This window comes from Chaetura pelagica, unplaced genomic scaffold (genome assembly GCF_000747805.2).
Source record: "Chaetura pelagica isolate M959 unplaced genomic scaffold, ChaPel_1.0 scaffold356, whole genome shotgun sequence".
Classification (NCBI taxonomy): domain Eukaryota; kingdom Metazoa; phylum Chordata; class Aves; order Apodiformes; family Apodidae; genus Chaetura; species Chaetura pelagica.
Genome location: NW_009953964.1, coordinates 9,075,222 through 9,096,654, shown reverse-complemented (window position 1 = coordinate 9,096,654; position 21,433 = coordinate 9,075,222). Strand labels below are relative to the sequence as shown.

General features: G+C 45.4%; 1 protein-coding gene across 3 annotated transcripts in view; it reads left to right on the top strand.

The window, feature by feature from the left end:
• GRIA1 (glutamate receptor, ionotropic, AMPA 1) overlaps window positions 1-7,560 on the top strand; it is a 118,056-nt gene extending 110,496 nt beyond the window's left edge. For 2 of the 3 annotated variants that reach the window (XM_010002016.1, XM_010002017.1), the window contains 2 exons: window positions 4,601-4,735; window positions 7,030-7,218. In XM_010002016.1, coding sequence (XP_010000318.1) covers window positions 4,601-4,735; window positions 7,030-7,218 — 324 coding nt within the window. Of the gene's footprint in view, window positions 1-4,600; window positions 4,736-7,029 lie in introns of all 3 variants that reach the window. The other variant, XM_010002015.1, reaches the window with a different exon arrangement.
• The last annotated feature ends 13,873 nt before the right edge of the window (window positions 7,561-21,433 follow it).

Genomic DNA, 21,433 nt, shown 5'->3' with positions numbered 1-21,433 from the left:
GGCAAGACAAGAGCAAGAGAAACCATCACTAACATCACCAGAGTTCCTCTCCCATCTGCAGAAAGTCTAAGCAATTATTTTGTTGTCTTGCTCTTATGAATGCAGCTGGGCAAATTCACCTACCTTTTGCCTACCTGGTTTTTATCCATTTTTGCTTCTTGGGGTATTTTGCACCTATCACAAACAAACTGAGCTGCCCGGCTGCTGCACAAGGAGTTTCCCCCCCTTTCCCCATGGTGCCCTCAAGGACAGAGACGAGCAGGGCTGAGCAGAGTCAGATTGTTCTGTCCTGCCCATGGTGAGCACAGAACCCACCATGCTTTGGTGGCACAAGGCAAATCACACACCTCTCCTCTAATAGCCAAGGTGCAGAGTGAAGTTGGAGAGGCTGGAGGCCATTTCATCTCTTTCCTCCTACATCCTTGACAAAACCTTTCCATTTCTGTCTATTGTTGAGCTTAGCTTAGTTTGAAGTTAAAGGATTTTCAGAAGGATAAATGGATGCTAATGCAGAGGGACAAGGGGCCAACTGGATGTAAGGTTTGTATCCAAAGTTTGTAGCTAGAGCCAAGTAAGACCTCTGGTCTTGCCTGAATAATAGCAGCCCAGCATTTGGTATAAAAGCTTGACTTCTGGAGGCACCACCTTCTCTAAGGAAAGCTCATCTTTTATGGACACCCCAACATCTCAAGACGCCATCACCCTGTGCTGCCAACAGGGTCATGCAGGGTAAAAGAAAGGACCAGTCCTGCTGGGAAACCAGGCAAATTTGGCCTCAATATTTTTCAGCCAAGGAGGATAAATAATAACAAAGAGGATGATGGACATGGTGCCACGTTTGAGAGGAACAGACGGGAATGTGCCTGGTTGCTGCAGCAACAAGGCTGGGCTTTCAGAAAGATGGGTTTTTCTTTCCCTTTTCACCTGCCAATCTTTCCCCCACGTCAGAGCTCTGCCGTTGCGGGAGACGAGCGGTGACATTTACACTCCCACTAACAAGCTGGTTTGGGGATGGGCAGCTCTGCAGGAGAGCATCTGGTGTCACACAGCCCGACTAGAGAGGAGGAGAGGGTCCTCTCAAGCAATCAACATAATTTGTGACTTTTTATTGTGGTAAGTGTTACTAGGGCAGGAACATGAATAGAAATAGTAAGCAAAGCCTCAGTGGGGCTGACAGAGTTTCCTACCCTTTATGGGTGTCTGGTCCTGCAGCTGATGGGAGAAGTGAGGTGCTGCTCCCATCCAGAGAACATCTCTGACTGTCCTGGGAGAGGGAAGGAAGCAAAAAGGAAGGAAAAGAAAAAAAAGAAAAAAAAAAAAAAAAAAAAAGTGAGAGTTTGATGAAAACTCTGGAGTTTGGGGTTCCCCTGTGCTCCCTGAGGCTGCCCCTGTCCTTGGGAGAAACCTTGTTATGATGGCAGAGGTGACACTCAGGCTTCTCTCCATCCCAGCAGGTTTGCCCACCACTGGGCCTCATTACGCTTTCCTTCACCTTCTGGAAGAGACAACTTTCAGCCCATGCAAATTGTCCCCCCAAAAAATGGTAACAGTAGTGATAGTAGTAATAGTAATACCAATAGTAATTGAGCTACAGCAAAGTAAATGCAAGAAAAATGCAACAACTCCAAAATTATTTGTATGAAATAGTAGTGCAGGAAGCTGCTTTGAATCATCTCCTCTTTCTCAGTGGTCAATACGCTGGTGGCATCAGGAGGAAAATGGAAACTAAGGACAAGCAGCCTTTCCTGGCTGCCAGACTGCTCTGCCACCGGGGCCAGCTGAGGAGGTGCCCTGCTGGACTATGACCCCCAGACTGGAGGTGGAAATACAAGAGTATTGTGATCAATAAAACTTGAAATTTGTGTATTCCCATGCCCAGCAGTGCCAAGGAAGCCATGTTTCCTAAGAAACATTATCTATAAGGCAGAGATCCATGTGAAGTCTCTGATGCCTAGTATGGATTGCACTCATATATTTATTTGAGAGCATAAATAAGTTTCAAAAAGTGTCATTCTTCTTTGACAAAGCTTGGAGGTCCCTGGTATCTTGGAGAACTCCACCAGTCCATCAAATCAGGCAGAAAGCATGGGCTGAAAATTACTAAGACACAAATAGGCAGTTCCACCTCCTTCGCTGTCCTCATCCTTCCTTCTGAGCACAGAGCATGTGCTAATCTGCCACTTTTCATAAGGAGCCAGGATAAAAGACTAGGGTGTCAAGGAGGGAAGCCCACCTCTAGTGTCTTTGTCCCTCCCAGGAGCTAGTGCAGCCCCTTCAGACTGAATTTGAAGAGGCAAAGTACCTGATGTATTGTAACCCAGTTTTCACAGAGTAATTGCACAGCTTTTCTGAATCTTCACTAAAAAAACTCCCTACATCTTTCAGCTGGTGCTTAACAGTATAACCAGTAATCTGCAGAGAAGAGGTGGCTGAACAAAGGTACAGTTGAGCCTGGGGGGAAAAAATGCATGAAGGCAGATTATAAAAGACCAGATAAATAATCTTTCAAATATGGAAACTGCAGAAATTAGGAGGCTATTTGCAGAAATCTCTTATTACAGAGAGTACACAGGAAGTATTGGCAAGACTTCAAACTGACCAGTGTATGAAGGTCTTACAAAGGAGAAACCAAACTCATCCACCAGTGGTGACTGTCACCCCTGCAGCGGTGGAACACACGTGGTGACAGCAACAAATCCCTTGTCAGTGATGTCAACCAGTGAAGGATGGAAAATGAGATCACTGGTAGAATTATTTTCCAGCAACTTTACAAGGGTGACCCCTACCCCAACCTCAGCATCTTCCAGCAGAGGATTGAGGAGGGAAACTTGTTCCCTGTGGCACTGGAGCCTATGGTGAGAGCTCCAGCTGGGCAGAAGCTTTGCAGCTCCCATGGACAGTGGAGCCAGATGAAAGAGCAACAGGAAAAAGACATTTTTTTTAGCATTCTTGACTCAAACTCTCTTTTCTTCCTATTAAAAACGAAAAGTAAAAAGAATGTAATTCTCATCTGTAACAGGAGGAGTTTTTTTAATTTTGAAAACTGAAATGTTTTTGTGCTTTGTGGGTTAACTTTTTTGCTGTCAAGCCCTAATACTGGAAAAGACAGAATCCTTCTGCAAGACATACTTGTATGAAAGACAATTGAAATCTTCCGTGCTCATGTTGATGTTTGGTTTTGGACCCTTTCAACATCAGTCCAATATAGTTTTCTGCCTCCTGAATCCTTGCCCTCCCCCAAAAATGTGAGTTGCTTATTGTAAAACCTGACAAGCAAAGCAAGTGAATCAACTGTCCTACTAGGGCAAGTAACAAGCTGTGCCACCCACCGGTCTACATGTCCATGGAGTAGCAAAGAACACCAAGAACCATGCAGAAGCTTCGTTCCCAAATTCAGGCATTTCTAAAGGCATAAATATTTTTCTTTAACTATGTGGCTGCATCTCAAATGATCCACATGCAATTTTCCTCCCACATCCAGGGAACAGGACTGTCAATGCTGGTCACTCCAACAGACATGCCCTGGGGAAACTGTACCAGCACATAGGTATCAAGTTGATTTTGCAGAGCAGCAACAAGCACCAAGCAGGGGACCTCTGTCTGGTTGCAGGGTAGGGGAATATTGTCTTAGAAATATGAGCCTTGTGCACAGCGTTGAGACAAGTATCTGGTTCCTGCTGCTGCCCAGATTACCCAAACACCCAGACTCCACCTGGGCAGAATGGAGAAGGGTTTGAGAGCTGCAGTGTATTACATCAGGATTAGATGTGGGGACTCAGCTTTCTCAGAAGTGAAATGAGTCTTTCTGAGAGTTGCCTCTTCCCCAGAGAGCTGTGATGATTCATTAGGCAATTGTAAAATCAGAATGTAGCTGCTGACTGAGTTGCAGCCCATTAATAGCCCTATTTATTGCCAACCAAATAATTAACTTAGACATGCATCAACAGGTCTTGATTGCATATGAAATAACTGCCTTATTACACAGAAATCAAATGAGTTTCTGAGGACAGCTCAGGTGTCACATCAACCTCAGTATTAAAGAGATTTAAAAAAACAACAACAAAACAAAACAAAAAAAACCAAAAACAACAACAAAAAAAACAAAACAGAAAAACCCCTGCCATTCTGATGTGTTGCTGAGCAACAGAATTTGCGGGGGAAACAATCTAGGAATGAAGGAATGAGCATTTCCAAAAGAACAGGTTATTTCAGGCTAGATATCAGGGACAAGCAAATGTCACAAAGACAGAAAACATTTTTTTTTTCCTCCTTTAATCAATAATTTAAACTAGGTATTTTTGGTAAAATAAGCACTTCAGCTAGCTGATTGAAAAACGAAGATCCCAAACCTTTACAAAGAGTCACACTGCTGAAGAAATGTTTGTTTGTTTGTTTGTGTGAGGGAAACATTAGATTTACTAGATACTGAATTAAAAATTGAAAACGCTTTTAGAAATGTCACCTATTCATTTAAAGAGGAAGATGATGTAATGCCAGCATTGCTATATTGTGTAGCATCCCTCCTGGAGCAACCTCATATTAATTTTGTTGTTCTCCTTCCATCTGCCCTCCCCTCCCTCCCTTCTCCTTTCTCTTCTAGGACAAGACGAGCGCGCTGAGTCTCAGCAATGTGGCGGGAGTTTTCTATATCCTCATCGGTGGGCTCGGACTAGCCATGCTGGTTGCCTTAATCGAGTTTTGTTACAAGTCCAGAAGTGAATCAAAGCGGATGAAGGTGGCAACCCATTCCCAGGCCTTTCACACCTTCTCTCTGATCCTACCCCGGCTCCAAAGCTGCCTTCATACACGGATGCAATCCAGACCATGGGTGGAAAGCCAGGACATAGGGATAATGAAGTGATAGTGTTATTCGACTTGCTAGAAAGAAACAAGAATATCAGAGCAAGCTAAAAGAGGGTCAAATGGGCCATAGTGGGGAGCTGATGCAAGATCAGACATGTGGCATAATGCTAATTGAACATTCAGATACAGAACAAAATCATAGCACAGACAGGAACAGGAACACCTTGCTGTTCCTTTCCATTAATGAAAGCAGAATATGGTGATGTATGTGAAGCATGGATGGAGTGTGCTGGGTTTGGTGGGATACAGCTGCTACTGCAATATGGAAAAAAAACCCAGACCCAAGCAGTTAACTGCAAGATAAAGCTGGGGTAGCATGGTAATGAATCAGATCCTGTTCCTTTGCTGGCAGCCTGCTGGTAACATTTGCAGGTTGGCAACAGTGATACATGCTCAGAGCATTGTTGCCTTGGGACAGATTATGTGGGTCTTCAAATTCCATATTATGTGCCCTCCTGAAAGAGAAAGTGGTCTCTAATATCTTCTGTAATGTTTTGGGTACTTTTTCTCCACTGTGTCATGGTCTTGCAGAAGCAAATTTCCTTCCTATGACCCAGGAGATTTGTTTTAGCTCTGAATTCTGGGATGCCTAAATTTTTGTGTTGTGTCAAGAGTAGATTAGATTTGAGAGCCTTGGAGATACAAATTTAATATGGCATCTGTGGAAAGGTGATCCCTTTTACAGACACCACTGCATACAAGGGTGCAGCAGGATCTGTGCAGTAAATGTAACACATCCCTTTTCCTCTTTATCTTGACCTCTCCCATGAGCATGGAGGTCAGTATGAGTAGATGAAGTACACAATGAGTTTCATAAAATTTAGAGAGATTTTGCCTTTTCTGAGCACTGAAACTTACCCAGAATCATAAGGAAAATAAGCAATTTTTTCTTTGGGTTTTATGTCATCATTTCACAATATGCTTAATGTTCCATCAGCAATAATAACATTTCTAATTCCCTGAAAAATGTTCAAAAGCTCTTTTCCCATTGAGGTTCAGAAAATTCTACAGGCAATGAGAGGTATATTGAGCACAGGGGTAAGATAATCTGAATGATTAATGTCCTTGAATGTACAAAAATTAAATTATAATTGCTGTCTACACTGTAAAGCTAGGTATGCCACAAGTACACTGTGAAATAGTGTCAGAAGGCAATAGCTCCATAGTTTTTGTTTTAAGGATCTTCTGCCCTGCTGTTGGCTTCCCCATGTTATGGAAATAACCCAGTAATTCATGTCAGTGTCAGCTGGCAGTGCTAAAACCAGCCACTGTGGGAACAGATCATTATTCCCACTGTTAACATCTGGTTGTCCCTTTGACTGTGTCCCACCATCAGTGGCTGCCCCACAAAGCCATTCAGCAGAGCCCAGGCAAGTGACCAGAAAGATGGACCAGATCCCCCTCTAAACCCAACTTCTGCTCAGCAAAAGCCCCTGGGTGAGATGCAGGTCCCACCAGCACAGGAGGCTGCTCCATGCCTGGGAAGGCACTGAGTTGTCTGCTTCTGAACTTATCTGTTCTAGATAATTCTTCACCCAGATATCCCAGTCCAGAAAGGATGATGGTACCCTTAAAGACAGTGTAAACACAGAGAAACTGGAAAGACTTCCTCTTTCAGTGTAATTGTTGTAGACAGGTGCTTTACTTAGATCTCTGAAAGCAAACTTTTTGGGTGGTATCTGGAACATGAAGATGAGATTTTGTTTCCTGAACCAGATTTGCATTTCCTGGTTACCTCAGTCTTGCTGTAGACAAATACAGAAGCACATGCTCATCCTCTCACATGAGGAAAATTAAACATATGCTCTCAGTGAGTCAGAGCCCACCGTACATAACAGTCCTGGAGTAGTAATAACACTTCTATGGGGGAAGTGTGTATAGTGCTCTGCTCAGATCCAGGATGGCTGTTCTGATGTTGTAGGGATTGAATAGTTTTTGCATATGGTGTGTGTGCTTTATACCCTAAAATACTGCTGAAGCATTTGATTTTGAATGTGGAAGAGGTGCGAATTCACAGAGCAGATGCAGCAGGGACATTCAGAAAGTGAGAGTCTGACTGGAGATAAGGAGGGAAAGGACAGTGGCAGAGAAACAGCGCTGGTTTATATTGTGATGTCTCCAACATTGCTAAGGACAGGGGGAGACCCCCCCGTCCTTCCTAAAAAGGGTTTTTGTTTAATCCCACAGCAATCAATCAACGAAGCCATACGGACATCAACCCTTCCCAGACCAGCTGCAGCAGGAGGCAGTGGAGAGAACGGACGTGTGGTCAGCCACGATTTCCCCAAATCCATGCAGACGATCCCGTGCATGAGCCACAGCACCGGCATGTCCCTGGGAGCTACGGGATTATAATTGGCCTTTTGACCCATTGCCTGGGTGAGAGCAGGGGCAGCCCAACTCCACCCCCTCCAGAGCCAAAACCAAACCCAACACCAAGACAAATGACAACGACGAAAGGGACAATTGGCTGGGTCTTCTTGAGGAAATCAAATCTATTTCCCTTTTTAATTGCAAATAGATCCACCGGCAGGAGAACAGAAACAGGTCTGTACTGCAATAAGGAGAGTATAATGGGATTTAACAGACTCATGAACCATCCCTGATCAAAGAACCACTGGAACACTAATGAGGACTATGCCATTTTGTTTTAACTTGGTTGTTAATAAGTCTTAGTGTGTGCAATATATATATTTTTTCTTACTAATTCCCGTGGTGTCAGGGTAACATCAGCCCTTTCCCTCTTCCCTGCTCAGTCCTTCAATCTGGTTTAGTTTGGGATGCAAACCATAATGTCTGAGCTACTAACAGCAAAAAAGAAAATCAGATAAATAGCAAGTTGAACTCCCTGCAGGGCTTCAGCATTGACCCCTTTTGTCCATTGTGATCCTGCCTTCTGTTCTGTTGTGAACTCAGGCTGCAGAGTTGCAGCAATGAAGCAGACAGAGCTGGGAATGGCTCCATCTGCAACGGGATGCACTTGATGTGAGAAAGAACCTGAACAGGAACATGAGGCTGTTTTACAGGGGCGAAGTCATGAATGAGTTTATAAACCCCAGGTAACAAGGACAAAGTGATCATTCTTCCAGAGAAGATAAATGGGGGTTCAAGAGAAGAATCGTGTGCCTGGAGTGGAGAGCATCATGTGTGGCAGACTAGAGCAGATGGTTGGTCTAAGATCATGGTCAGCTGCTGTTTATGGAAAAGAGAAAGTACATGCCCCATTCCCCTCATATGTGACTCTCCTGCCTAGGTTACTGGGGGCTAGTAAGAATTGTGAACCATTTCTTCATTGCTTAGCTTCTGTGTGTGCTCCCTTTTTGGTGGTCACATAAGGGAACCACCTTGAGCCAGGAATAGACCATCTCAAGACATCCAGTTCTAGATGGCTGCCTATTAACCAGTGAAACATGCTAGAAGTCATGGGGCTGCAATGGGAACATCCCTGCCTTTTTGCTCTGAAATCCCTTTATGGTCATTTTTCTAATTAAGGGGGAAATTTTGTAGATAGTTGGCCAGAGTGGCTTCCTGGAAGGAACTGCTGAAGCAAACCAAGCAGGAGACCTCTACAAGAGCTTCATTTATGTGACCATGACATTCAACAGCATCCGGGCTGGTCAAGATCATCCTTCCCATCAAGTCATGGCCTGTCTGGGTACAAAGCCAAAAGTAGCAGATTCCCACTCGTGTATCCTTAGGGAGGGGGAAGCAACCACAGGCCAGGAGAGCAGGTTGCTGACCCCAAACTCAGTATTACAGAAACCCACACTGCCAGAACGACAGCTGGAAGTCCAACCACAGGCATGGAGATCAAAAGGGCAAAGATGTTTTTCCAGAACTGCACAAAATGTTTGTTCTGTGAATCACTGGCATGGACAGACAAATGCTTCCCACCCTGGTAGGCCTGAGACATCTCCCAGAAGTGAAGGATTCCCAGAGAAGCATCTGGAGAGAGAGTAGTTCTGTGGGACAGAGACCACAGTGAACCCACTTAGCCTTGCCCCATCTCATAGCTCCATCACTGATGGCAAATAAAGTTCAAAGCTTCTCAGAAGACCCAGGAAATATCTGTCTGGGGACTGAGCTGCTATTGGAGTGTTCCAGGCTGGTTTTTATCTTTTTTTTCTTTTCTTTTCTTTTTTTTTCCTGTAACATAACAAGAGAGGAGCAGAAAGAGAGGGCAGGCAGCTGAAGATGAAGTGATGCAGGCAAATGACTGGCATGGATCTGTGAGGAGGATCTGCCTATGCAGTTGTCCATAAGTACAGCAGGAAGCTGCCTGAGTACCCGTTTCTATCAGTGTACAAACATGCAGAGCAATACATTTACCATCTTTAACACCAGCCTGAAGAGTCTGCTCCATTTACCCACTGCTTATGCAACACTTTGGAGACCAACAAGTCAGAATCAAGACCCTAAGCTCGGGCTCAGCATGTCTTGTGCCCATAGGTTTTCCTCTCTCCACCACTGGAAAACCTGGTGATCTTCATCTCTCATCACCAAACATGAACTCTGTTACCAGACACTCCAGACACCTCTTCAGATCACTTTTTGTTGGTTATCATTATTTTTAATCCACTTTCCTTAATTTTAAATTCAGTTCTGTGTAAGTGCCAGGAGAGTGGAGGCACATCCCACAAGCTGGCATGTTTCCATGTCCAGAGGCCTCGGATGCATCTCCTGACCCAGACCTTACCACAGTCAGGCACTGCAGTGGGAGCAGCTTCCAGAACCCAGCAGTGACCCATTCTCCTCCAGAGACAGGACCATGTGGCACCAGGTTGTGGAGAGCCCGACCAGGTGGTCAGACAAAGTCATGAGAAGCAGCACATCCGTGCCAGGACTGGCTGCCTGTGACATGAAGATGTGAGAAGCAGTTTTCAAAGGATTTTGAACAGTGACGGGGTTAAAAAATAATAATAATAATTAATGGGACAAAAGCGTGGAAAATGTTAACTTGTAATATGTATTTTTACTACACTTTTCTTAAAAATAGAGTAATGGTAAAACTCTTTAAGACATTGACATTTTTTCTCAACAGGAATCCATATTTAACAGTTTTGGCTTTCATTAAATTTTGCTCTTTGGTACCTGGATCTTTTATTTAACAGCTACATTTGTTTTAACTCTCTTCTCTTTTTTTCTTGCTTTCTTTCTGTTTTTCCTTTCGGCAGTGCTGCAAAGGACTTTGCTTTCTTGAATGCAACAGTGTTTTTCTTTTCACGTTCTCTTTTTTTCAAGCACCATTTTTATTGGTAATGATTATTTACACACACACAAAAAGAAAGACACTATCAGCTGGAATTTTAGCACCAAGAATCCATGATCTGGTCTTCATACCTGTCCATGCCGTTTTGTGCCAGTGCTGGATGTGTGGAAATGAAAATTATGTTACCCCTCAGGCAGTTCTACCCAACCTGAATCAAACGAGATTTCCTTGATTATTGCTGTGTCTGACTTGTGAACAGCAGCCAAATAAACTGCTTCAGGTTGAAATTGGGAATCTATCTAATATTTACCCAAGAGTCAGGAAACTAAATATTCATCGGGTTCAAAGTTAATGGTTTTGATTCATTTGGAGTTTTGTGGGGTTAATTTTGGGGAGGGTTATTAGAGGATTTTTAGCTTTTATTTACAGAGAGAGAAGGCACAGTCAGCTCAGAGATAATGCAGAACCAGCACTGGTCCAAAAATCTTCATCAGGGTCAGCTTTCTTAGGAGTTGCCATGCTGTTTTGGAGGCTTGCACATTTGAGATATTTCTCACTCAGTTTTCACACAATTACCCTGATAAATTTGTCATTCATAAGTCTGTTGAAGGAGGAAAGAGAGTAGGATGTAAAAGGCCTTGGCCATCTATGCAGATGCTGACAGCTGCTGAGGTTTACTATAATCACTAACGTCATGCTCTTATGTAGTGTCCAATATCACAGAACTGGAACAACTTCCTGTCCCTGTATCATCATTCCCATATATTGGCTGGGGAAGATAAGACACAAAAGTGCCTTGAACCAGGCGTCCAGCTCATCCCACAGAGCCCTGGTTATAGATTTAAGGTCTCCAACATTCACAAGGGTTGTGTTGTTTTTAACCTGCTGATAAGTTTTAAAGATGGAATCAGCAAGAGGCAGAATTAATGTTTTGAAATGGGCTGTGAACTCTCAGGCTTCAAAGCACAAGAGATTCCAAATCAATGGGCCCTGAAGGAGAGGTTTCCCATGGGCAGGCTGTGCTGGATCAGCCTGTTTTTGGTTTCCCACAATTGCTTAGGCAGCCAGTACTGTACTGTGGGCTTTGATCCTGTCTCAAAACGCTTTTCGTGTTCAGTGGTTCACTCTTGTTTCCCTGTGAGGGTGCAGAAATGCACAAGAAATGTTCCTTTATATCTTGGCATAAACAGGTCAAAATTTCCTCCTAGTGGGAAAAGCAAATATTCCTTTTAAGAAAGTCTCCAGCAAGAATCCCAAACCATCTTCAGCAGTTGTTGAAGCAAAAAAACAGTGAACCTCCAAGTGCAGCAGGTGAGGAACAGATGCATCATGCAGTCCATCCCTTTGCTATGGGATGACAACCCTGGCACAAGGACACAGAGCTGAGATCCTCCCAAAAGATGTGGCTAGACTTGTTTGTCCATCTGCCTATCTGCCATCAAAGGCAAGGAGAATTTACTCAGCTCCGTGAAGGGACTGGGCAGAGACACATCAATGTTTACTGTAACCCAGTGGGTACCAATAACCTTTCCATCTCCAGCAACACAGCGACGTATCTCCAGCAAAGTTTTGGGAGACATGGGGAAATTTTCACTGTGAACACAGGGCTAGTGCACAGTTTTCAATGACATGGTCACTCTCCCAGTGTCTGCATTTTGTGTGCATTTCTTACTAAGATGTTGGTCCACCACAGAGACACATGTCAGAGCTTAGATGACTCATTCCTTAGGACCCTGCTGGTATCTTCACAGCACAGACTGGGGCTTAGCAACTGGAGGTTGCTCTGAAGCACCACCTTGGAGATTGGAGGAGATGGATTCAGGCCCTACCCATCAACAAAAGTACCACATTAACCCCAAATATCTTTTAGAGACCTTTGTTACCTGTTCTCTGATGGCTTTTGTAGCTGCTGACCTCTCTTAAATACAGATTCCTCAGTTGCCCTCATGTTACCTATGGGCACAAATCAATTTGTCAGCCACCAGTGCTTGTTTTGTGTCTTGACAATTCTCTGCTTGCTGAAGCCCTCATGCTTTCATCTCTGCTACCCAGTTAACAGAAATACTGGAATGTCACTGTACCATGGACAGCTGCCCACCAGCAGCATGGAAAGTGTAACTAGTCAATGTTTGCACATCCCTTTCTCATGCACTAATTATATGGTGTACACACACACACACACACATACAGATATTAAGAGATGCCTTTGACAGCCCAAATTAGCTGTCAAGTTACCTTTTCATTCCAAGAGATCAATATGGCATAAGGTACTGGCCACAAAGTATGTTCATTACTCTGCAGGCCTTTAGCAGTAATTCCTCCTCTGTTTGAGCTGGCACCAAAATTAATGGTATGTTGTGTTCTATAAGTCTTGACTTTCTAGATGAAAGGTACACGGTGTTGTTCACATCAGTATCACAGTGTAATAAATCAGTGCTTTCCCATTGGAAGGATTTCAGACAATTTCACAACTTGCTCTCAGGAACTCAAAAGACAACTTGTCTGCCAGGCCATGGGCTGATTAAAAAAATAAATCAATAAAATAAATAAAATAAAAACAGAAAAAGGAGGGTTAAAAAGGCCCAACATGTCGTTGCAGTGTTGTCACCTGCTTCGTGTAGGAAGCTGGAGCCAGGGCAGCAATGCCAAAACTTCCTCAGGCTCCATCACACAAGGCAGTGCAGAGCTACAGGCAGCACATGTCCTGTGCCAAGGAGGTGATGGACAAAGCTGAGAGAGGCTGGGAGGGGGAACACAGTCTGATTCCACTTGACCAAATAGGAGCAGGGACAAAAACAGAGTTTTGCCTCCTTATCGCGAGACTTGAGAACAAACTGCTTCCAGTTTTCAGAACAGCAGCAGGAAAGGGGAAGAGGAGCAAAGACTGAGTGTGCCAGCACAGAGCACCCAGCAGCCCCCTGGAAGGTGCCCACAGAGTTGCTGTCCCAGCTTCCTTGGTAGTTGCTGCCCAGTGTAGTTCACTTACTAACAACAACTTTATCAAGTAAAAGTTAAATTCCCCTGCTCTCAGGCGAAGAGGCTGAACTTGAAAGGGAAGTATTTTTGTTGCTTCAGATTAGATCAACCTGTGTGACAAGCTCTCCCCACTTCAAAACCAGTGTTGTTAACCTTGAAACCAGCATTACTAGTATTTCAGCACGATTCCTATCAGGAGCTGCAGGAAGAGCTCTCCTGGACTCATGACAGTTTGTCCTGCTTGATTCTAATCATATATGAATGCATGAGTTAAGAAGACATCATTAAAAGTACATTAAGTTTAATTAGACTAGCAGCCACAGACATTGGGAGCAGCAGCTTAATGCAGGATGCATAATTAGATCAGACCTAATCCATTACATTTACATTTGTTAAAGAAAAAGCTGCTTGTCTATAAGTGTCACTACAAAATGATCCATAGGGTTTGGAGGAACTGCACCATTTTCTGGGGGCTACAGCCCTCCCACCACCTCTCATCTCCTCCCTGCCCATCACCCTTGTGCCTGCTGCTGAGCCCTCACTTAGCTCATTGCACATCGTGTTTAACAAATGTACACAAAAAAACAGAGCAAGAGCACCCTCAGCCCAGCCCTGGAGATGTGCTGCAGTGGTCTAAGTCATTGTGGACCCTTTGCAAGGAGCTGGCACCACCAGGGCAGTCTGTAGATGCAGGAGTGCACCCAGTCCCAGGTGGGCGGATGGCCTCACAACCTGGTTAGACCAGTGCAGCCATGGTCTGGGATGGACATGGGGGGTCCCAAGGTGGCCAATGCCCTCTCACAGCCCCCAGACACTGCTGGCTGCAGAGTGGGTTAGGTCAACTATCCAAACAAAGAAAAAAAAAAAAAAAAGACAAAAGCAAGCCAAAATAATGAAAGCAAAAGTGTTTCAGCTCCCTCCAGGGCTGGGCTGTGTCTCTTCACTGACACCAGGACAGCAGTGGCAGGAGCCCACAGCAGCAGGGAAGGTGGTATGTCCCTTTTCCCAGCAGCAAATGTCAACCCACCCACTGCATCACTCTGGAAAGCCACTGGATTTGAGAGGAGCCACCATGGCTGGTGGGCTCGAGCTAAGCCCTGAGATGAGCAGCCATGGGTTGTTACTCCCAACTTCACTCCACAGCAGGGTCACAGGGATAACTGGTACCAGCAACCCCTCACACCCCCAAAGAGTAGCACCACAGTAGGGTTGATAAATCTGCCCTGGCCTGAGGCCCCCCAGGTGATCATGTAGCTGTGACTTAGTGCCCCTCAGCTGGGAAACAGGGGATCCTGTAACTGTGGGCTTGTCCTGTGGAGAGATTTCAGCAGCATCTCCTAGCCCAGCCCCCATGGCGGTGGCTGCTGCCTCAGCAGGGCATTTCCCAGCTCCTGAGGGCAGTTCCAGAGGTGATGCACCTCACCAGCATGCTGCTAAACCACAGTGCCCGTGGGTCCATGTGGCACTGCCACCCTCCTCACCACAGAGCAATGTCCTATGAGCCTTTACCTGGTGCACATTATTCACACCCATCACCCTGCAGACTAACCCAGCTCAGTGCTGGACATGGAGAGAGTCTGTGCAAAGCTGAGGTCTGAGTCCTGCTTGAGGGTGATTTCAGCTGATGTCCCCTCCAGCCTAGAGACAGAGCAGGCTGGAAAGTGGAAGAGGTGGAAGCCACCAGGCAACACATGCCTGGCAGCTGTGAGCCAGCACCAGAAAAATTGTGGTTCAGGAGGGAGCCCCAGAGCCCCGTGCTGGCTGGCACTCATCACAGGCAGGAGACACACTTAGCAGCTCAGCTGAGCCCTCTTAACACCTACCTAAGGGCTGAATATTGTTGCTATTAAAATATAATGGCCTCTTGCTACCTCTCTTTTGTGGAGCTGAGTGAGGGCTGTGCTTGGGAAGCCACAGCACAGAGGCACAAGCCCACGGGCAGGACAGACAGGCAGGATTAAAATCTTTCTGAAGGTTTTTCTGAAGTCAAAGGCCACCTCTAAATGGACCACAATTGCTGGTTAGACAATAACTGAAATTCCTAGGAAGTTTTCTGAATAAAGCATGGGCTAACTTACATTTAAGAAGGGATTTTTTGTTTGGGTTTGTGAGGGATTTTTGTTTGGTTTTTTGTTGTGTTTGTTGTTGGTTTTTTTCCAGATAAAATCCCTACCAATCAGCCCATTTTATCCATAATTCATTTTCATCCTTGCCACCTCCATTCCATCTCCACCCTGCTCATGCAGGCAAGGGTGACAGAGGCAGGTTAGCCTGTTCCATGAGGTCCAGGAGGTGACTGGGATGGGGGTCAGCAGCCCAGGGGGCTTCTTCTGCCCTCCATTTTGCAAGGCTGTGGGACACCAGTGCAGTCCTGCCCAGAGACTCACAAAGGGTGTTGGATGACCCTTGGCTCTTTACTTGCCACAAAGGCAGTTTCCCTGTTCTCTGTTTTTCAGGGCTTTTAACTGACAATGGTCCTCAGCATTTCTAATTTCAAGGTAATAAACATGGGGAAAGTCCAGCTAAAGGCTGTTGTGATTTTCTTTCCCATCCATGTGCTGAGTGTGTCTGTTCACCAATGGCCCTTAGCTGGTTCAGCTGAGATGCAGGAAGAGACATGGTAAAAACTTTGGAAAACTTTCTTCCTCTAAGGAAGTAATTGATTTATAGTGATTTGTATGTACTCTTTGATGCTGATGTACTTATTGACTGGGGGGTTTTTGGAGACAATCTAAACTTACAAGGCCTTTGAGAGAAAGCATTGATCTTTCTAAATGGGCAGCAATGGATGTGTTTAAAGTGAGCATCCTGTGGGTGCCTGTTTGCACACTTGAGCATCTGTGTGTCATTTAAAAATAAAGCATCAACTCCCCAAAAAAGTCAAAGAGGAGTACAAAGATCAGATCTTTGGAGAAAGAAATGTCAGGACCTTTATATCCTCATTATCAATTCCCTTTAGTGTGCTAATCCATAGGGCAAGCTGAAAGGGCAACCCCTGGTGATGTTCATTGCTTGGTTATGGTTGGATTCAATGATCTTAAAGGTCTTTTCCAACCAGAACGATTCTATGTGTGATTCTGTGTTCTTTCCAAAGCAAAACAGCTAAACTATTAGGACTGCAGTTATTGAGAAATCTAAGTTAACCCCTCTGTGGCCAGTTTGCCCCAGGCCAACCACTGGTATCCCTGATGAGAGATGGGTTATAGATGCAACCCTGGCAGCCATAAGCCATATATTCTCAGGGACTCATAAGCAAGTTTCAGGCTCTAACAACCCTCTCTGAGACCCCACCAGACATCTGGGAGAATTCAGCAAGATGTCAAATCTCTCTGTTTACTCTGCCATATATTTTGACAGGATCCTGACACAGCAACACGACCACAGTGTGATCAGCTCTGAAGAAGCGTTTTCACTCTGGTGTAAGAGAAATCTCCCCACCCCTCACAGACCATATGCCATTTTTTTAGTACATTTGCTGATTATCCTAAAAGCACTACAGGAGCCTGAACATTGTCGTGGTAACTCCCAGATCCTCTTTTACAGTAATCAGCACACAAAGAACTGCCAAGTCCCTTTCTGAAAAAAAATGAGGCACAGAAAGATTTGCATGGGTCGGTGCTACATGAGAAGCCCAGGCAGAGGGACAGGTCACTGACTGGTCTCCTGGCTCCCAGAGAAGTCACCACTTCAGTGATCTGCAGGTCACCCCACTGAGGCCATCCAGAACTTTCCATGGAGCATAGAGCTCAGTATTTCTGGAAACCCAAGGGCCTGCCCATGCTGCAAACCCTCATCCTTTCTAAAAGGATTTTGTGATGCCATGAGTTTGTGCCAGGTCAGAGAGGAAGGTAATAGCCTGTCATTTGATGCAGCAAGACAAGAGCAACTCCACTTCTGCTTCCTTCTCTTTCTGTTGTGTCTCTTGAAGGGACCAAAGTGTTAATTCAGAAATATATTTTCAGACTTAAGAGACTCAAAACCCAGATGTGTAACTTTGCTGTAAATATGCTGAGTCCAGCCTGGTAGGTCCTATAATTAGCCAGGACTTCATGACAGTGGCACTACCCCCTCCACAGGGCACAAGGACAGATTTCCAGGACAGAGTTTTCATCCTTGGTGTTCTCAGTGTCTCCTGATACCTTAGAGAAGACTACATGAGTGCAGTGTCAAATTTTGTGTCTGGAGACTGGTGGAGAAAGGGTTAACCCCACCCCCAGCTATAGCTGCAAAGCTGGGCCAGACTGGGAGGAACTGGGAGATTACCAGTAGCTATAAAGGTGTGCTGGGAGAGCAGGGCTGGACCAGGAGAGGCACAGCCTGGGAGGTGGTGGGAGGGAAGGCACCTACTTGCTTCTAATGCCACAGGTAGGAGAGGAAATTCTGTCAGTGCCTTCTTCCTTCTGACTGCTGAGCTGCTCTCCAAGCAGGTGTGTAGGAAAGAAAGTTTCCTGATCCTGGGCTGTGGGGCAGATGGTTAACCCCTCCTGTAGCAAGAAGTTCTTCAGTTGCTGACAGATACAGGAGGCTGCTCTACAGGAATAATGGAAGGTAGATTAGAAAGGGCCAAGAGGGATCCTGAAAACTGCTGCATAATGTCCTTGGGGCTTCACGGAGACTGGTGCAAAGGGAGGTGGGGTGTGAATGATATTAACAGGAAAGGGAGTCAGGGCACAGCAAGAGAGAATGTCTATACATTGAGCAGGGGCAAAGCTCAGCAACACAAACCTTCAAGTGAGAGAAACCAGCTGTTACCCAGGCCAGGAAATACTTTTTGGTAGTAATAGTATATGAGGCAGTGCTGTGTGCCAGGAGGAGCAACCAGCCTATCTCTAAGCCAGAGAGGAATAACCAAACCCACACAGTCTGCATACAGGAGGAAAAAAAGTGAAGTGTCCTTTCCCCAAGGTAGCTCATGACAGACTGCTGTCATTTGCTTTGTTTGTCTGTTTTTCTCCTGAAGTTGTTTGTGTTTCTAAGAGAGGGAGGGGTGGTAGGTTGAATGTAAATGAGCTTCACAAAAACATTTGATTGAGTGGGGGAGCTCATTAGCTAAAATGAAGACTATAAAAGTAGAGTTGTCAACGTGAGACATCTAAAGAGAAGATAATGAGTTGTAGTGCAAAGCATGACTGTGTGGAAGGAAAGGTACATGCATAGAATCTGAAGGATTTATCTTGTAACCACCATTAATTCACATGAAGAACTGAAAGGCTTCAAATTTGAGGGTTAGAAAGACAGGATGAAATGTGATGAAACATTGAACATCATGATTAAGGGGCTGATTACAAGATTACCTTGTGCTGCAAGGAGCATATAAAGATCTGGGTACACTTGCTGACCACTGTACATAGGCTTGTCACCAAATGGGCAACACGCTGCAGTCATTTTAAAAAAAAGGAAATTTAAAACAAACAAAAAGTTAACATCAAGTGTCACAGCAAGAGAGTTCCAGCTGGGAGAAACCTTTGGTGATACCAAGAATATTATGCATAATCCTGGCCAACCACCAGTGAAAAAGCAGACTTGAAAGTGGAATAACTGGAAATTCAATGGTGCAGGAAATCCTTTCTGGCGTGGTACGTTCCTGCCCACCAGCAGGGTGGTGGCTGCTGACACCTCCGCAGCCTCTATCTAATGAAATGGCTTCTCTGCAGAGTCCCGGGGGTTTATAATCTTACTTATGATATTACTGGGTCATGGACTTGCCAAGGGCAGGAGAGATCTCCCCCTCCCTGGCCTAGCTGGCCCCAAATTGCCTCTCCAAAAAGTTTTTCAACTTGCCTGGGAAATCTGTCCTGAAATTTAAGCAGGCAAGAAAGCGAGATGGCCAAGGACACAGCAAGCTGGTAGACAGAAGAAAATGAGAGAGGTGATAAAACAGATGCTAGTGCATAACAAGCACCTTGTAAGGAGCTGTGACGGAGCTCCTGCCCAAGCAGCCAGCAAGGCACAGGAAGGCTGGGAGCACCCACCGAGGGAGCCGGGAGGAGTAGGAGGTGCCGTGACACCCACAGGTGTTAATGATCTGATTTAACCAGCTTTGGCTGCTCTCCCAAAGGTGCTGGCTCCCCCAAAGGTGCTGGTTCCCTTCAGAGGTGCCTGCTACATAACTGGGGCATCACTTGGCTCCCCTTGTAGGCATCCCTTGAAGGTGAGAGAAAAATCTGTATGAGCACCAGGTTTGCTGGCTGTGAGGGGCCCTGGGCTGAGAGCAGCTGCCCTCGGAAGCACCACCCAGCCGAGACCTGGGGCTCCTCCTGTGCTTGGCAGGCAGGGAAGGCTTCAAAGCATAATTTGCACAGGAATAAAAAAGCAGCACCTTCGTGCCAGTTGGCTGGGAGGCAGTGAAAAGCTGCAGGGAAAAGGTGATTTTGTTGGGTGTGCTTGTCATCTTCCCAGCAGAGACTGTGTTGTAATTACTGTTTTTTACCACTTCTAGGTGGATTGCGTGTTGAAGTGTGGGTTGTTTCCTACAGTGTCCTGATATATAGATTGTGGAGAGGTACATTTTCAGCAAGGTGTTTCTGAAGAGCTGTGTGATGGCAGCAGGGAAGCCAAGGATGGCCGATGGAGTGAGGTGGTGTTCTCCTCCCTTCTTGCATCCATCTTACCTGAGGTCCAGATGCTGCACATCCCAAATGTGCAAATCCCTCACCATGACTGTGAAGTTCTGAGTAGTCCTTTGCCACTGGTGATGAAGAAGAGGAGCTACCCTAAGTGTAATTTACCCTGAAAATATTTGGAGACCAGGGTGCTCCTCCGTGGTTCAGGTTAGTGTTTGGATAATTTCTGAGGTTTCCCCATTTTCACCCATTTTAAGTGGGAAAGTACCTCAAGATTTTTCCCTGACACTGTAAATATGTGGAGACATGAACCCTCAGGTGATGAGAAGGGGAAAGCCCAGCTCCTGAGGGATTTGGTGATGCAGAAACCACAGTGGCTCCCTCAGTAATTGGTGACTGCTGGGCAAAAACAGGGTCAAAAACATGTGGGCCTTAAAAGCCCTGGAAGATCTTTCTTATGATGGGATATTTCATTCACTGGCTGATTGCTTTGTCCTCCTTCCCTCTGCTATTTGTCACGTGTAAACATATTTTAAGGAAACACTAATTCTCAAGATCCCAGGTCCCGCTGTGTGTCCATAAGAGATTGTTCTGGTAAGAGCTGCAAAGGGCTGGGGATCCAGTTGGCTGGTGAATATTGCACTGATCCTGCTTTCACACATCAGCAAAAGCCCTCCCAAAGGAGGAGAAGTGTGAGGAGGAAGATGTCACCATGTCACTTGTTTAGAAACCAACTCTGGGTCCCATCAGTGCCAAAGTCCCAGGATACAACCTCTGGCTCTAATTTGCAGTTAGAGGCAAAGAGAGATTTCTCTTGCAAAATAAAAGTGGGCTAAAAGGAAGTTTGGAAAAGAACCCAGCAAGGTGGGCTCCTCTGTCTGGCTCCACTGGGCAGAGCCCAGCTGTGGTGTCACTGCCTGGCGTGGTGAGGGCTGGATGATGGGGATAATTGCTCTCCCAGAAACACACTGACTATGTGCATTTAGGTTTCAATTAATTTTCTGTCTCTAAATGAACTGCCTCTTATTGCTCTCAGCAATCAAGTCTTGTTAATTGAAAACAGAGTTTATCTTATCTCTAGGAGGAGGCTGGACAAAAGTAGGGCAACAAGATCCAGTGTGAAGGTAGCACCGAGTGGAAGGAGGAGGGCGGAAATGAAGGAGAGGGAGGAGAGCAGCCAGGGTGGCCAAGGGAAGAAGTTCAAGATTTTTCAATTTATTTTATTTGCTCAATGTCTTCAATGCTTTCAGGGTGTCTTGGTTTGGAAAGAATTTTCTTTTCTCATGGTGTCATTGTGGTCCCACTTCCAGCAGGTTGTGTGCTGTCAGTGGGGTTCTGTGTGTTTGGGGGCACTGGCTCATGGCAATGGACATGGAATTTAGCTCCACTGCTCCCTCCAACACCTCAGTGTTGGCAGGGGCTGCTGGAGGACAGGATGAGTAACTCACACCTGGGTAAAACAGAGCACAAGCAGTTGTGTTTAATGCATTTCCTCAGGTACCTGGTGAATTCTGAGTAGTTTTTCATCCCATCTTTGTTTCCACAGGGGTAGCCACGGTCCTGGAGAAACAGTGGCTGAAACACTGAAAGTGCCTTGAAAATCCAACAATGCCAAAAGCACACCTCCTGCTTCATTTCCCAAGGAAAGTCCTTTAAAAAGGAGATTGCCAGTCATGCTGTAATGTTTGAAGAATGATCCCAGTTTCTCACCTTTAAATTAAGTTGCAAATTAAGTCCTTAAGACATGAGATCTAGCCTGGGTTTGGGTTTCGTTTTTTCTCTTTCTTGGTCTGATTACTTAAAACCTCTCTGAGTTTCCCAC